Source organism: Seriola lalandi, unplaced genomic scaffold (assembly GCF_002814215.2).
Source record: "Seriola lalandi dorsalis isolate HSWRI2012SDOR001 ecotype SW California unplaced genomic scaffold, Sedor1 jcf7180002054972, whole genome shotgun sequence".
Classification (NCBI taxonomy): domain Eukaryota; kingdom Metazoa; phylum Chordata; class Actinopteri; order Carangiformes; family Carangidae; genus Seriola; species Seriola lalandi.
Genome location: NW_019525660.1, coordinates 3,188,999 through 3,205,978, shown reverse-complemented (window position 1 = coordinate 3,205,978; position 16,980 = coordinate 3,188,999). Strand labels below are relative to the sequence as shown.

The 16,980-nt window shown below is 43.0% G+C and overlaps 1 protein-coding gene across 1 annotated transcript in view; it reads right to left on the bottom strand.

Moving 5' to 3' along the window:
* Positions 1 to 520: 520 nt before the first annotated feature.
* apln (apelin) overlaps positions 521 to 16,980 on the bottom strand; it is a 22,139-nt gene continuing 5,679 nt past the window's right edge. Inside the window, exons 2-3 of the mRNA XM_087171735.1 lie at positions 8,163 to 8,335; positions 521 to 4,994 (exon numbers count right to left, since the gene is read on the bottom strand). Coding sequence (XP_087027861.1) covers positions 8,169 to 8,335 — 167 coding nt within the window. The 3' untranslated portion in view covers positions 521 to 4,994; positions 8,163 to 8,168. The remainder of the gene's footprint in view (positions 4,995 to 8,162; positions 8,336 to 16,980) is intronic.

The following is a 16,980-nucleotide window of genomic DNA, read 5'->3' as shown; positions in this document are numbered from 1 at the left end:
TTTAATAATGACTGCTGGAGCCTCAATATAAAGTACATTTACATTTAGTGGCTTTATGGTAATGTCTGAAATGCCACGACATCTATTTAAGTATTTCCATTAAATTTAATACCTATTGCCCAGAGCATGAATCCTAATGACTTGGGTGATCATCTGACTTGTCATCTAGCACACGCAGTAGGTCAAAACTGTCAGGTATCCAGCTGGATATCTCCACCTCTACAAGATTGGAAAGCACAAACCATTGTACAGATATTCATGGTTTCCAGAGGATGAATCCTAATGATGGCGGTGATCCCCTGACTTTTCCCGTTGCATTAGGTTGACATTTTGTGTTTTTGAGGGAGATGTCTCTAAAAGTGTTGGATGGACTGACATGAAGTTCGGTGCAGAAATCCATGTTTCCCTCAGGATGAATCCTGATAACTTCACCACCATTATCATGTCATGTCAGCATGTAAAAGCATGGTAAACACTATCTGCTTTTTCATTTGCCAAAAAAAAAAAACATGACACGGTGTTTTCTTAAAATAAGATTTTTAATATTACTTATTATCATAAAGATATATTTACACACTTTACAGAAATAGAAAATAAAAACACAAAGCTACGCATGAAAGGAAAAAATAAAATAAGTACTCCAAGAGCTAAAGCTTATCTTTTATAAATTAGAAACCAAAAGTTCAAATATGTACACAGTATTTCAACCATTTCTGATACACTTGTTTTATTTATTTATTTATGTCATTTATTTTTGCCCAGTTCAACATCAAAACAGAGACAGGGACTGTACATTTGGCCTGGTGAGTAATATGAGCACACACCATAAACAGAATATACGTTTCAGGAGTAATACATTGTCTTTCAAATGGTATCTGCTTGAGACCTAGTAACACTGTTGCGATGGTGTGTAAGCCTACAGACTGCATCTCTCCTCAGATTGCTCTGAATGTAGCTGATCTTGGACACAGTGGTTAGATAGATGGAGAACGACGTGTCGCAATCAAGGCAGGAGGGGCCTGTGCTATTCTGGGTATGGAAGTCTCATTTTGAGGCTCCAGGATAATGACAGATCATAGTCATTTCCCATGGGAGATAAAATCTAGTTATCCTTTGGATTGCCCAGCCGGTGGAAACGTGTGAATGCATTGGATTGAATATCAGCCACTTGATCCTGCAGACACCCACTCTGAAGGCCAACATGATACAGTTTGATGGGCTTAGAGATTCACAAGGTAAAATCATGGAATGTGTTGCGTGCCAACTCTGTTTCCATTTTCTCAATGAATGAAACGTTTGGTGCAGTGTCATTTTAGAGAAACTGTGTCTGGTAGAGAACTGAGTATAGAATGACGATAGGATGAAAAAAAAAAAGAAAAACTAAAAACCTTGTGTTTTTCTGTGAAGTTTTTGTGTCTATAGCTATTGGGAAACAGAGCTCAATGGCTAAGCTAATATTTTAAAACCTTCTGCTAGCTTATTCTCATCTCCATGAGTAACACATATCTACCTCCCGGCTCACCCCTACTCCTTACACACTCCCAGCCAAATGCATTTGGACAAGAAGAACTAAACACAATGGGGCAAGTTCTCAGCACAAACATTTTTCTACCAGGAAAACATGCTAACAAGTGCATAGGAACATTACTCAGGCCTTGTGATGGTCACAGAGAAGAGGAACTGGAGAGGAAACATTGAGAGGATAGGAATCGTTTCTCTTGTGTAAGCCTTGCTGGAAAAGACCATTAAGGAAAATGGTTTTGCTCCCCGAGCATAATGTATTGGTTTACCATTTCAGTTTGAGCCTGGACGTGCTTGTCCTTCCACACCACAAGGCCCATTAACCTGATGTGCAGGGGAGGGCTGTGGGCTATGATCTACAAGAAAAGAATGCCTGAAAGCTTTCACGTGTCCACGACATATTGTGCTGCAGACTACTTTTCTATTTTGTTACATCCACAAAAGATACAGCTTGTCACACTGTATTCAAAAAAGTAAGCTTTGGACAACCAGCTAGACAAGAATCAGACAAAAAAATTGTCACAATACACTGGAAAACCATTCCATATCAAGAGACTCTTGTTTTCAGGGTGTATTTTTCCAGCAGCATAATGGAATTGCAAAAGTGCAGCCTTGCGAACCCATACAGAGAAGTCTTGGAGCAAAGCCACGTCTATTTGTTGGGACTTGTTGACACTGGAGGCTTTGGATCAGTGGGATATTTGGCTTTTGGTTTTTGGATTCAACTGATAACCAGACCAAGATTAAAAAGGGTACTCGACATAAACATTGGTTTGCTCTGGTCTCTGAAAGGGCAGCATGGCTGGTGCAGATGGTGAGGATACATTCATGAAGAACAGTGCGGATACAGACGTTGCTCGGCTCCGTAACAAAAACTTCTGAGATGGGGGAAATATTGATTTGAACCCCTTGTCATGACCTAGTCGACTTCCAGCATCCCAACTCCTGCGGCTTTGAACTTCCATCCCCAGCTCATATCTTCCTACTATCTTCCCCAATAATACATGAGACATCCTGAGCAAAGCTGTCTCACTCCCGAGGAGCATTAATGAAATCTACATCTCTGTCTAAGCGGATATGAAAAAAAAAAATGGTGGAACTGAAATTATTACTCTTCACAGTGCCCTAGGATTTAATACATTTTTAATCAAGGTGAGCTTGGCTGGGTGGATTACCCATTGGATCTTAATAAAAGCTTCTCATGCTGGGACTGAGAAGACTCTGCATTTTATTTTAATATTTGCATGAGACATGGCGAGAGGGAAAAGGTGTTGGAAATCTAGGTTAACCTGCCAGTTGCTTATTTGGTCAAAACCGACTGACGGCGTAAAGTGTTTGATGATTGAATCGCAGCGGATTGAAATCAGATTTTCACCTAAAATCTGAATGGGGGGAAAAAAAACCCAAAACAAACAATATAATTAGGAAGTCGCTCCGCACACCTAATACACAACCAACGATTGCAAGGTGGCTGCTCTACAGGTTACAATCCTAATATGTTACATGGTTACACACTGAATCAGCAGGGGTTTTGGGACTGGGAAGGGGGAAGGGTGTGGTTTCAGTCTAAGCCAATTTAACAATGAGCTCAGACTAAGTGGCCCCGGCCAGCCTTGGGGAGATCCATCTGAGAAAGATTAACTCTAGGATTTAATGAGCGTAATGATCAAAGCCACGACCACCTGTGCTGTGGAAGGGCAGACTAGAAAGGCAACTGTACCCAACATAGTGTAGGGAACGGATCATGACTAGAAAGGACTGAATCTGGATACATGGCTATATCGGTGAATACATACATGGGAGAGTAAAGATACAGTATACGAAAATATGCTCATATAAGCTTTAAATGTACTGTATGTTTGTGTTTTGTTAAATAAATGCACAAAATAGACTGCTCTAGTACAAGCCTCTATCACAGCACCCTGAGAAAAAAGAAATAAAACTACTTAAACACAGAAATAAACATAAACAGTAATATATTCCAGTATGATGGAAAGGCATAGCATTTTGTCAGTGAAAGATATCGGTCAAGGGGTCAAACCAGCCTTATGCTGAATATTAAAACAGCCAGAGCCTGAGTGTCAGGCTGATCACTGTGGCGTATTAACTGAGCTGTTGTTTGCTTTGAAACCGTTTCCTGTTTTTTTTTTTTCTTTTTTCTTTTTTTTCTTTTTGGTCTAATTTAACTCGTCCTCCTCGCTAACATTATCTCACGTGGGATTTCTGTTTGCAGAAATTTAAAATGCATAATGTGTCAGTGTATCAAGACTTCAAACAAGAGGTAATGTGTTTCTCCCTAACCTTTCATTCCTTTGTTCCTGGCAGCATTGTGGAGAAGGTTATTATTTGGCACTTCATTAAAAGGCAAGGCGGCCTGTCGGTGGAGCAGACCGCCACTGCCAGTTAACAGTCGTGTAGAGCGGCTGCGCGGGGCAGCAGTGTGGTGCGAAGGCTGGGGATTGGGGACAGGATTGGGATTGGGATTTGGGGTCAAAGGACTCATCCAAGGTGGGGCATGTTACAGTAACCTTGAGCGTGTCAGTAAACCCCTCCCTAAGGTGTTAATGAGTTCAGAAACACCAGAATAGCTTTGGATTAAAGAATCTCCTAAACGAAGGAATTATTCTGTCACTTAAATAGATTGTTTTGACAATATGTGCTCTCTTTTCAGTCCAACTTTACTTTGCACGTGGACGTACTGTCATTAGGAGGTACAAAGCACCGTTAATGATGATAATTAAGTGATGGTTTATCATGACGTTCAGATGTGACGCTCTTGCTCTTCCATTTTAAACACCAAAACCTTGGATCCCTTTACGCAGCGGACATCCAGAGTATCATAAGTGAACTTAATATTTGCTATTGTCAACTATTAAAACTGACACTGCCCTTCTGCATGTTCAGCGCCCTCTCCCGCAAGTAAAGCTGTTAAGTAGCTACACAGCAAAGAAATCAGCGGCTGCAGTAACCTTGAATCTGAGAGATGGGAATACCACATCATGGAGAAGTGACAGATGCTTTAAGACTCAGATTGTTTTGACCGGGCTCCCTCTCCACCACATGTCATGCAAAGTGTGTGAGACACTCAGGTAGATCGCTATGATTGGGCTCTATTAAGCAAATGATAGGAAAATTGAAAAAAAACAAAAACAAAAAAAAAAACACTTGGGAGAAGACAGAGATAGATAAGTAGTGAGGGAGTGAGAGAAAGAGAAAGAGAGAGACAGAGAAATAGAGTCTGATAGCTCGGGCTCAATACCCCCCACCCCCCTTCCCTGCCCCCAATTCCTCCTAGAGCTGAGGGTGAGCGGCTTGTCCTGATTTTTTTGTGGACAGAGTTGCTTGAAGAACCAGCAGGTGCTATGGACATCACTCTTCAGGCTGGGCAAGCGTAGGCCCTTCGTTGCAAGGCCCCCCAAGGCAAAGGAAGAGCATAGAAATCAGAACCTGGGGGAGGGCGCTCAAAGCAGTGCCTGCAAGACAGAGAAAAATAACAGAGAAGAGGCACCATCAGTGTGTGTTTATTTTCTTTGTATTCCTAAAAATCATTTCATGAGTCATGCAGACATTTCAATTTCCTCTCCAATAAGGCCCCCCCCCCCCCCCCCCCGCAGGGAGTTTCTACTAGAGCTTTCTCTGTGTTTTACCTTTTGTTATCTTGCTCTTAAAAGAAGAAAAGGTTCGGACATGTTCCAACCAGATTTCACGGTCTTTGATAGAAGAGTGCAGCAGGGAGTAAGAAAAACAATTGTATATCTCACTGTGGAACACAAGCCCAACCTTATACTGTGCTGGGGGCGCTGGATCGCTCCTTCACAATGAGGAAATCTTTTATCTTCCCTCGCCCTTTATCTTCTCCTGTCCTGTGATAATCTACCAAGATTTCAGGCGCTGTAAGCTTTGTTGCATGACAACAAGGTTCATTCAGTAATAAGAGCCTGCTCTTGTTTCAAGATGGCATATTTCCATGGTCATGTAAGGCCTCAAGGACTGATGTACGCTATATCTAATCTCTATTGAGTTGTATTGTTGTTTGTTGTCATCCTTTGTACTGTGTGGGTCCACAGTATGATGTCAGTGCCTTGAAGTCATACTGCATCACAGAGTGAGTGTATGGGAGGAGTTGCAGACCTGCTCTACTTTTTTTTTTTGATGGAAAACTCTTCAGAAGACTCATTCACCGAGCTTTCTCACACTCGGGTCTCAAAGGGTTTTTCGTAAATTGCTTGCGGCTTTAAATCTGTAATATCCTGTCGTCTTTTAGACTGTCACTGGCATGGCTTAGATCCAAGAGTTGTAATAGCACGTTTGGATCTGAGTCTACTCAGATGCTCAAAGAGGAATGACCCGGGTCGCCATCTTTCTTCTCAGTGGCGTTCACATCTGGATTGTGTAATGATGAAAAGTCAAACTTTGCCTCAGGTGTCTTAGAGAATAAAAGATGAGCTGCTTTTGACACTGAAATGGGGAGACGTCACTAAAAAGGATAGGGCTGGAGGACGGACACTGTCAAGTCGATCCTTGTTCTTAATCTTTATTTAAGAACACAGCTCAGTTAAATTAAGTTTAGGGCTGTAATGACATCTCCACATACACTCTGTCTGCCTGCAAGTCTCAGCAGCCCTCAGCTGGACGTCTCCATTGAACTCTAGCTTTGATCAAACAAAATGCATCTCCAGCTGCTTCAGGAGGTGTTTTTCTCATCATCAGCTCAAACTGAAGGAGGACGCAGGATGAACAGAGCTTTTCAAGCTAAAGTGTGTGAAGACTGGCTCGTTTTCTGGATTCATGCTTCTCGTGAAGGCTTAATTCCTCCGGTGAGACGGTGAACAAACTGGGACTGAACTGTGAAGAAGACTTGTAACTCCTTGGATCATTTAGTCTGTGACAGTTGGTAGCGTTATCTGTGAAATGCAGCTAATGGGCAGCCTGATTCCCACTCTGGTCAGGTTGGGCTAAATTGGCACGGCATGCAGAGAAATCCTTGAATGAGGTGAACTATGAACTTTGTAAGAATGAGAGGAGCTGGAGTGGGAAGCGAGCAAAAAAAAAAGAAAAGAAGGAAATCTTCAGCGTGTTGTGGTTTAAGTGGTGTTTGCAGAGACAGCTTTGTGACTCACTGAGCCGTTCACTTTTAAAGAGCTTCACAACTTCCTGAAGCTCCCGGTATTGTGTGGCCAGCTCTCTGGCACTGAACACAAACTCTGACCGCTGAGGATTCTCACATTTTATTGGCAGGCTGAGGAAAAGTTGGACGACCTGTGTTGTCCTTTAAGTGCACACTGACCTCACTTATTGTTTTCAACCTAGTTGTGAGACTCTAGAGTCTCGTATAGAAAGCAGGACTGAAAGAACTCTGACCTTGACCATAAATAAAAAAAAAAAAGAATAAATAATGATCCATAATTCGCCATAGATTGTAAAACTCATCTGGCAGTTTTAGAGAATAGAGCTTTCTACTTGTATGGCTTTGATCCCTTTTCCTGAAAACTGATTAACCATGCCTCGACACTCTCTGGCTGCAGCCGCCTCTCACTACGGCGTTAATTTATGGCGGACCTCTGCAGGTCAATGTTGTATGGTCAGCACCTCCTGCAGGGATATTGTGTTTTGTCAAGTTTCCCTGTCTCTCACAGCGTCTGGGAGAGACATGTGAATGGGTCCCGTGCTTCTTAATGCAGGAACATGATTGTACTGCTGTTGCTTTCTATTCACAGAGATGTGTAAACATTAGCAAGCGCAAAGAGAGTTTTAATCTGTATATACTGTAAATCTGATAATGTTGTTTAATTAACTCTATATGCTTTTGTTTCTCAATGAAGCTTGATATGTTTCTGTAGACATACAGAGAGTTTGTTTTGGTTGAGAAAAGAAAATCAAACTGCGAAAAAGGTGATAAGTAAAATATTATCTCTGATTTTGGATGAAAGAGTTTCCACACAAAACCTTGTTTTACTTGACAGCTAGTTAAACATTCCTGGGAGGAAAAGCATTACAGCCAGGAAACCCAACTCTCCAAAGTATTATTTTTGGAAAACGGGTTTTAATTGACTTAATCAGGTGGAGAGAAAAGATTTATGCTAGTTGAATTGATTCAAAGGTTAGGTTTCTAAGAATAACCGTCTCCCATATGAGGAAATAAATGACGTACCCTCAGAAACAGTCTCTCCTACTACAGAGGCATTCAAGCTGGTAGGCTAAAGTCCAATAAGCTGTTAAGACATGCACTTTTCTCAGTGCCAACAATAACATCCTTGTGTTGGAGCTGAGTCTGGCTGCGATGGTCATTAACAGTTTCAAGTGGTCCTGTAAGAGTTTGAGTTTCCCATTCGTCATCGAAAACATCCAAACTGATTCTGCCAATAAAGTATAGAGGACTCAACATCATATTCCTGGTAAAGATTCCTCATAGAAATGGTTTCCTCACTAGTCAGCAGTTATGATTTAATATATCGAGAAGTGCTTTTGCTCTTATTTTCTTGAGAAACGTAGCTCTTACTTGAAAGTTGGACAGGGGCAAACACAGCGCAGCAGGCACATGCTTATTCATGAGAATCCAATGTGGGCAGAAAGACTTTTACCGTGTGACACTGACCGTTTTATCACGAGCGTCTTGTCTCCCCTGACTGCTACAAACTCACCTTGCTCTAGAACGGCATGGGCCCCTTGTGGGAAAGACGGGGCCGTGGGCGTCTCCTCTTCCAGCCGGCTGGTCTGTGGGTCTGACCGCCCCTCGCAGGGCTTTGCTGGACCATTTTTCTCACTGTAGAGGCCTCTTCCAGCTCTCTGCCATGCTCCATGGAGGCCATGGGACCTGGAGGACACGCAAACACACAGAGGACGGACCAATTAGATTCGACTTCACAACCTCCTCTCACCAAAAGTATCACATTTGACTTGATTATGGAAAATGTGTAGCAAGACCCAAAGAGGGATCGCAGTGGTAATGGATGAGGAAACCAGAGACATGTATAGATAAGTGTGTGTGTGTGTGTGTGTGTGTGTGTGTGTGTGTGTGGGCCTGTTTAAGCCCACCCAGTGTTGTAGTTCATCAAGTCAGCGTTGTGGAACCAAAGCTCAGCAGATAGACATAGCCCAAAACCCTCGTGTCTCATGTCTCTCGCACTTTCCCTCAAGATTACAAACACCACACAGCACCAGACCTTGTGGAGGTGCATCCTGTCGCAGTGTTTGATCCAAGATTAGAGATGAGTTTAATAGCATAGTGTGTCTCTCAGAGAATGTGTGTGAAAGTCTTAGGTGTGTGTGTGTGTGTGAGAGAGAATGTGTGTGTTTGAGAGTGATCCCAGATGTTCTCAGTCATCTCTCAATAAGTGTGGCCTGATCCCCTTAAGCCCCTCTTTTCTAAATGGTTAGGTCCACCTCAAGTGTCTCTGTGACCTTTTAACATCACCTCCTCTCTGAAATCCAGGGATTTTTCTTTTTACATTTTGCAGCAGATCTTTAGTTGCAAAGGGGATTTTTAGTGCAAGTGATCTTTCACACTACACCCGGATTTTTAGTCCAATAAAATTTGAGTCACAGCAGAGCAGGTCTTTTTATTTGGACACATCGATGTGGTTAGATTTCTCAGCGATCACACGCTGTATGTATTTATAGAGCAGTTCGTTTTTTAATTCTAATAACCTTTGAATAATCTCATCAGAATGTAAGTTACTGAATTGGAGCTGTAAAGATGTAGTTGACTTGGAGCACTCACAAGAGACACATTGGAAAAACAAAAGTGAAGCAGCGGAGGCCGAGATATATCACGACTTTCAGCCCCTACATGGCTCAAACTCTGCAAACACTGGACCCTACATTCCTCATAATTTAATTCAATAGCGTCTGTCATTAGATCCTCCCTGTCTCCTAAATAACATCAATCTTTACATCTCTACTTTGTAGTGCAGACTTTAATGTAGTCTCAAGCCCAAACTGGGATAACCCTAAAGAAACCATCAGGGTTATTTTTTTCAAACTTTAGAAAGCTGCCTTTAGAGCCAGAACATATTGTGTGACAGATTTCACAAGTCAAGTAACAAAACTTTAACAATGCACTTTTCTCACTCTTCTAAATTAATGTCATCTTTCCTGATCTCTTCTGCGCTTCTCCAACCTCCTCGGAGCCAAACTACCTCCTTTTCTCAAAAGAAACTACAAATCCCCATTGAGTATTTCCCATCAAAAAGCTGATTGACATCACTCACACAGGGTCATGACATTCCTGTGTCCTCTCCTCAGAGACACTGGCACCATTTTCAGAATTCCCAAGAGAAAGACCTTCCTTAGGTTTACGGGGGGTGAGGGGGTGAGGACACAGCTTAAGATGAAATCGGCCGGTCGACTGCAGAGGTTTGGAAAAGCAGCGAGAAAATACTGAGGACAGCGGTTGAGCAGCTTACAAAAGCCGTGATAATGTTAAATTTCCTGGATCCTTAAGATTCTCTTCATCAGTCAGAGTATTTAGTTGTGCTGAGTGGTGATATTACAGGCTGTTATATGAACAAGGCACAGCTGTGACCCTGAGGACGTCGCCTGATTGAAGCATTCTCTACGAGAAAACTGTCTCTAAAACCTGCCTATGGCATTCAAAACACTCAGGCTCATCTAATAGCCGCGATCAGTTAGCTTGAATAGAGGGTGGCTTTCTTCAAGAGCAGAATTCAAGACGCCATTAGAGGGAAGGCATAGTCTTAATTAATGACCAGCTGTGGCATATTGAACGTCTTTAAAAGAACTTAAGAGGAAAATAGAGAAGGGTTTTTAGCTTTCAGGTTTAAACAATACTGAACTGCATGATTGAGCCAGACAGCTTGTTGAATGTTTTCAATGTATATCCCTGAAACGCCAGACATCTCAAGTTCCATTTCCACACTAATCTTCTTCTGCAAGCACATTACACACTATATTTGTGGGCGAACAGTAGGCTAATTCATTTGCAGCGGAGGGGTGGGGTTGGGGGGAGGGAGTCTCTGTTGCATATTTCCGCATCTAAAGCCCATCTTTGCCCCCAGGAGCACTAATCTGCGCATTATCCCGTTGTTATTGTTCCAGAGACGCAGCGAATGAGGGACGTTCACACATTCTGGAGGCTCATTCAGCTCATTTCTTTCAAATCCAGGGTGGTTGAATGTTAGTGCACTCAGTGTCTGAGTAGATTTTTGGGGCTAACAGAAGTATTATTTGCCCCTGATACACCCTCAGCAAGCCCAGGCTGTAGTCTTCGATATTTAAGGTGTCCGTGCTCGAAGCAAACGTTTTCCTCAGAAGACAGAAGCTGTTTTACTGACGTCATAGAAAGGAGTTATACTATAATTGTTCAAACGAGGGTAATGGTGCGTATTTCTGATCAGAATCTCTTCACAGATTTTCATAATGCTGCACTTTGTGGTGAGAATGAAAAAAGCGCCAGAAGGAACTGTGTGAAAAATGACAAAAATCATGACACTTTAAATGTCTCAATGATACCTGCAGTAACTACAGTGCCACACTACGCCCAACTGCAGCTCAAGTTTGAGCAGCAGGCTAGTTTAACAGGTGCTGCAAACACACGCACGGAGTCGCGCTCAGTTGCTACGCGCACACACAGATACATACACGCACTGCAATTCAAGATGGTAAAGTAATTGTACCTCGGCTCACACAGCTCATCCGCCGTTCCTCTAAGGGTGGCTCAGGCTGTCATAACCCCTGGTCCATAATGAGACAATTTAGATGTCTCCTGCCATGGCAAGCTGTCAGCCACTGTTCGGCACCGGGGTTTGAAGGGAGAACATCTCGTGATTTTCCTGACAAATATCAACCCGTCCAATCTGGCTACAGGATAGAAAAGTGTAATGAAAGCTGCTAAAAATAACCCAGGCCCCAGTGATAACGCTGGTGGTATAGATTAACTCTTGCGGTCTGTAGAGAAAGCGTCGCGGTGTGACAGATATGACATACAGCAACAGCTAGTTTTGTATCTCTACCCATCTGTAGTGGAATACATGCGGACCGAACGTGGCAGCGTGTGTTACGGTGGATAAGACCTTTTGATTGTTTCCATGGCAGACCCATCATTGGATAATGCATGTTTCTTCTCCATAAACAAAGATATCTCGGATATCTTATTGCTCTGAAATTGGATCCAGTCTCTGTGGTATCCCATTTGATCTTTTCCCATGAGAGATTTCCATGTTTATGTTGAGCTGGTAAAACAGTAAAATGGCAGGATAACATATGTCTCATAGCACTAAGCGCCTTATCTCTACTTCTGATGACCTTGGAGCCCTGGTTTCGCCCTCTTTCCACCAAATCTCAACACTTCTGCCCCCACTTGGTAATTCCCTAATTAAAGTTTAATAAAGGGGGAATGTCAGGAATGCCTGGTTATCGCTGCTACTGCTGCTTGCATCACCACCCAAGCCTCCTTAAAAAAAGGAGCAGGGTGGAAGAGGAGAGGTAGAGGTGGTCAGGCAGGGAAGAGAGAGTAGTTGACAGCGTCAGAAACTGGCCAGTCTCCAGACTAATGATGAATAGCTGGTTGGCTGCTCCCTAATTCCCCGCCCTAGTTTCACCACTACCTCCTAAGGTGATATCTGTTATGTTGTCTTTTTCAAATGGCTGGCTCTCCGTCTTGTAATGGCCCAGTGGAAAGTGGAAAACTGACAGCTTATCCCTGTTGATTCTGCAACAGTCCATCAGTGGAGCCTGAAGAGATATACATCTTCCATTTGTCCATCCAGTCAGTTAGGAGAAATGACTGTCCTCTGGTTTAATGCCAAGTTCATCAGCTGCCCTCGTGGCTGGCAAGAGCAAACTGTATATCACAGTGCTGTGTGTCAGTGCAGGAACACAGACAGCATGGCAAATGGGGCCTGAGCTGCTTATTAATAGCCGTAAAGCTGATTTGTGTGTATCGACTGCCAAAACGGCAACATAACAAATGTTTGCACTTGTAAATGTTGCAACAGCATAATGGTTTTTCTGCCACTAGGACATAAGAGATTAAACTATGGCGGCCTGTGAGACTAACTGTAGCAACAAGTACGCTGAGGGCTGTGTTCCTGCTTTAGAAACTGTTGTATTAAATGTAAACATGCACGATCAAGCGTGGCCTCCAAAATGTAATCCTTGCTGCGTTTAATTTTCTCTGTGTCACTGCAAATTGATTTGCTGTCCTCTTGAATCTTATCTGTTTGTTTACTTGTCCTGCTCATCACTCACAGTCACACTGATTATGAATCAGTTATGTGCCATCTCATTGATCTATTTTCACACTTGGCTGAGCTTCTCAAGAACATTACATTTCTCCTCCTCGTTTTTTTTTTTTTTTTTTTTTTTTTACATTTCCTACATCACTTATCTGACACCTCTGTGCCATGAATCCCGCTCAGTGCCGTTTGTACAGATGTATCTTGGTGTGTAAACAAACATTGGGGTCGGTGCTGGAATAAGTCTTGTGCAAACATTCATGGTGCCCACAGAATGAATCCTGCGGACTTTAATGAACCTCTTTAGCACCATGATCAGGACAAAATTTAAATGTGCCTAATGCTTTGGTTTATGGGCAGATATCTGCTCGACTGATGACATCCCCATCAGCCTCACCTGTACTTGGCATCTAGTGTTAAATAGCAAATGCCTACACACTAAACTAAAATAGTGATTGTGGTAAACATTATACCTGCTGAACATTAGCATGCTAGCATCAAGTACAACTGATTCCCTTCCTGTTAACATTGTGATCGGACTAAATCATAGACCCATCTGAAGCTCTCTCCATCTTTTCACAATAACACATCATTTTAACATGCTATAATCACTATTAATACAATAACATTCCTTAACAAGATATTCGGATGTAATGACGGATTGGGTTTCTGTTGCATAAATAAACCAGTGACTACCATTACAGCATTTTCCAGACATGCACAGTAATATAAAGACAGCAGCATTATTTGTGTCTACTGTATATGGGAGGTGGATGTAGCTTATTAAATGTGTGTGTAATCCTTATGGGCAGCAGAACAATATTTGTGTTAGTGGGAGAGAGGAAAGAATAAATACCCTGGTGTGTGTAGCCATGGTTATTACCATGACGGTGGAGGAGCAGGCCTGCTGTCTCCGTTGTATGCCTCCCTCCTTCATTCACTAAAAGGAGAGGAGTAGCTTTAGCTAATGAATCCCTCTATAGCATGCCATTACCACAGACATACTAACCCACACAGCCAGACAGAGACATGTCATGGGCAGAGATGCTTCCCACTGCATAAGCACATTAGGGGATCAGGATTATTTAGCCATGGATGGGATGTGTTAATTGTGCCAGATACAAGCCAAACATTCTTTTAACCTAGAATAAGTCCCAGCACTGCTGCAGCATCGTACTGGGGATTTGCTAGCTGCCTGATAGCCTCACACATTCATCCTGCACATATGGAACGATGCCTAACTAAGGCGGATGTCCCTTGTTCAGGTTTCACAATCCAACATTTAGCGTCGGAAATGCTGCTTATCGCAAGCCTACCAGTAAGTCCGGGCCTTGGCAGAAACTGGTACCAATTGCTTGCCGACTTTCAGACCATGTTACCATGGCAGCCACCATGAAAGGCGCTCAGTTTGGAGCAAAAAGAATGACATTGTCAGCTGAAAACGACCAGGTTCTCAATTTAAAAATTTCACTGAATCCACGATCAGCCCTCTGACTGTGTGCCTGCATGTTTTTAACGTCCCCTGTGGATCACTGCACTTGGCTTCTGAGTGTTCCTCTCAGGGGGTGGGGGGTGTGTGTGTGTGGGGGGGGGTTTGTTTTGGTCGTGAGCACTTTCTTTTGACTGTTTGATATTCAGCATTGTTGTACTGTGATAATGCTAGGCTTGTGGCCGAGCTGAAGGCTGGCTTTGTCTATACAAACTCCGCTGAGGAAACCAAAGTGCATGAAAAGTTGCTCCTATTACTGCAGCTTTTAAACTTAACCCCCTGTCCTCCCTGCTCAGAAATCAACCCCCCCACTGTCACTAAAGGTTCAGGACGAATTAAGAACAAACTGTCCAGCCCTCTAGTTTCTGGCTTTCTGCAGATGGCCCTTTGAGTTAGTCAGCCGCCTGTGAAGTGTGGCGCTATATATGCTCCTGAATTAGAGAGTGTATGAAATGATGAGGTGTGAGACTGCGTCCTCTGCTATGATCAGAGCGCTGTGAGTTCAAAGGGCCGGCAGCAGCATTGAGCCAGCTAACGAAGCCGCTGACTCCCCTCACCACTTGACTGCCTGTTAGTTTATTCACAATGCCATTCCAGCTGAAGGGGTGAATTTGTGGCTATAAGGTTACTGCAGGTTGGAGCCTATTGAACATGAGAAGTCAGGGAAGCAAATGTAAAATAACTACAAGGGGAGATTTCTTTTCACAACTTCCTACTCCTGTAGGTGTATCAAAACGGCGGAGGGCAGGGGAAGGAGAGATGCTGCTGCTGCTGCTGTTTCCGTTAACAGCAGCGGGCTAACTCTATGCGCATGGCAGGTACAGTAGGTAGGTAAGGCTACCAACCATTGCCCTAATCTCCAGAGATTGCATGTCAAGGGCAAAGGGATCCTCCAACCATCCGTTTCCATGGGCACGCTAATCAGATGTGAAACACAGCCCCTCCCTCTCCGATGTCCCCCCCCCCCCCCACGCTGTGTGAACCTGCGTTCCTTCTCCCATTTGAGATGTGGGAGAAACAGAAAGAGGCAGAGAAACGTCACAGCGCAGGGTTCACTGCAGCTTTTAATGCCTGAGGGGACATCGCCTCTCCCCACAGCACATACAGTACTATTAAAGGAAAATAGCACCAACATTGCATCAGACTGTGTTATCTCTCATCCACACCAAAGAATACAAAACAATGGCTCTGACGCTCAGAGCCACTGTGGATACACAATAAATGACACTGTAGGACTGGGATAAAAATACCTCTAGTAATAATTGTTAAATAATAATAATAATAAGTGTTGCTGTTTGGATGGTCCACTAGTCTTGGTTTAACTTGCACCACCTTTAAATATGTCCAATGAATAGTGTCGCCTATAACATAGTTTTATTATTGACATACTGAGCGTAGGTTGTGCAGAAAAGAAGCCCTTTGGTTAAAGGCTATGCAGTGAAACTTGGTAAGCAATTTCGTCACACATATTAAGTGAAGGAATAAAAATCATAAAGACTTTTACTGACAGGCTCAGCTGTGCAGTGCTGCAGGTGAGCTGCAGATCAGTGTTTATTGGTCCTCGGCGGCGTCCTCTGTTTTCACCGGCTGTCAGGATAAACTGTTTGCCTGATGTGGATGCATGTTTATGAATTCCATATATTGTTTTGCTTTTTCTATTTTTCTTTACAAATATTTGTTTATACTCAGGGGCCCTGACGGCCGGGTAGCCCAAGTGAATGAGACAGAGCGAGGGGCCCTGTCCCGATGCAGGAAACAGTCTGAGGGGAGATCCACGCTATTAGTCAGTGGCAGATCATTAGATTGACCAATGTTTACGTATGTGTGAAATAGTCTCCCAGGGACAATAACGTTTGTGATCAAAGACAGAGCAGTTGTGTTGAATAATACATGATTTCTAAAATGAATGATTTCTGTGTTGTCACAGAGGGGACCCTGTTGTGTGGAAGATGGAAGAGATCTTACAATTTCCATTTTCAAGCATTTCATTTAAGGCAACAACATAAGGTGCATGACGGTTTGAAACCTCATGAGATGCACCACCACATCCTGTAATACGCTGAGAATAGAGGAGACGTGCACATCCTGTTGCCTGAGGCTTGGAGTTTAGACAGATCCCAATGGGGGCGTCACTAAATGAACCCCAAATCTACTAAGTCCCTCTCCACCATCCGCAGCCCCAATCCGCACTGTGATCTTCACAGCAATGAAATCCCTTGTCTGACTTAGAGCAGCCTAACAACAGCCAGCTGTGCAGCACTTTTAGCTACATATGAAATCTCACTGATCCATTATAGCGCCTATAGAGGTTTGACGTTAATGGCGACAATACCCTAAACCATATTTATTTGATTCTCCAAAGTATTTCACTTCTACATGCGTTTTTAGCTGCTGAAGTATGAATTTCTACCACAAATGACATTTCTAAAGCAATACACAGAAGCCATATTTTTCCATTCTGGGTTCCTACAAATTGAGAACGAAAGTAATTAAAGCACCTGCATTCCTAAAGACCGCAATATTTATTCTGCGGTCTGACAGCCCGTTAATAAAAATGTCCACTCAGATCTTGATCAGGAATCTGATCTGTTGGGACAACCGCTATAAATGTAACACTTAATGTTCAAAAAGAGAGTCATAAATCACTTTAATATTGGATACTGGTGGAAAACAGAGCAGTTTTTGAAAATATCTGGCTCTAATTAAGTTGTAAGGAGCGCCCCGGGCTTGAGGATAGGGTCTGGTGATCACATGAGGCCTCGCTAATACAGGACA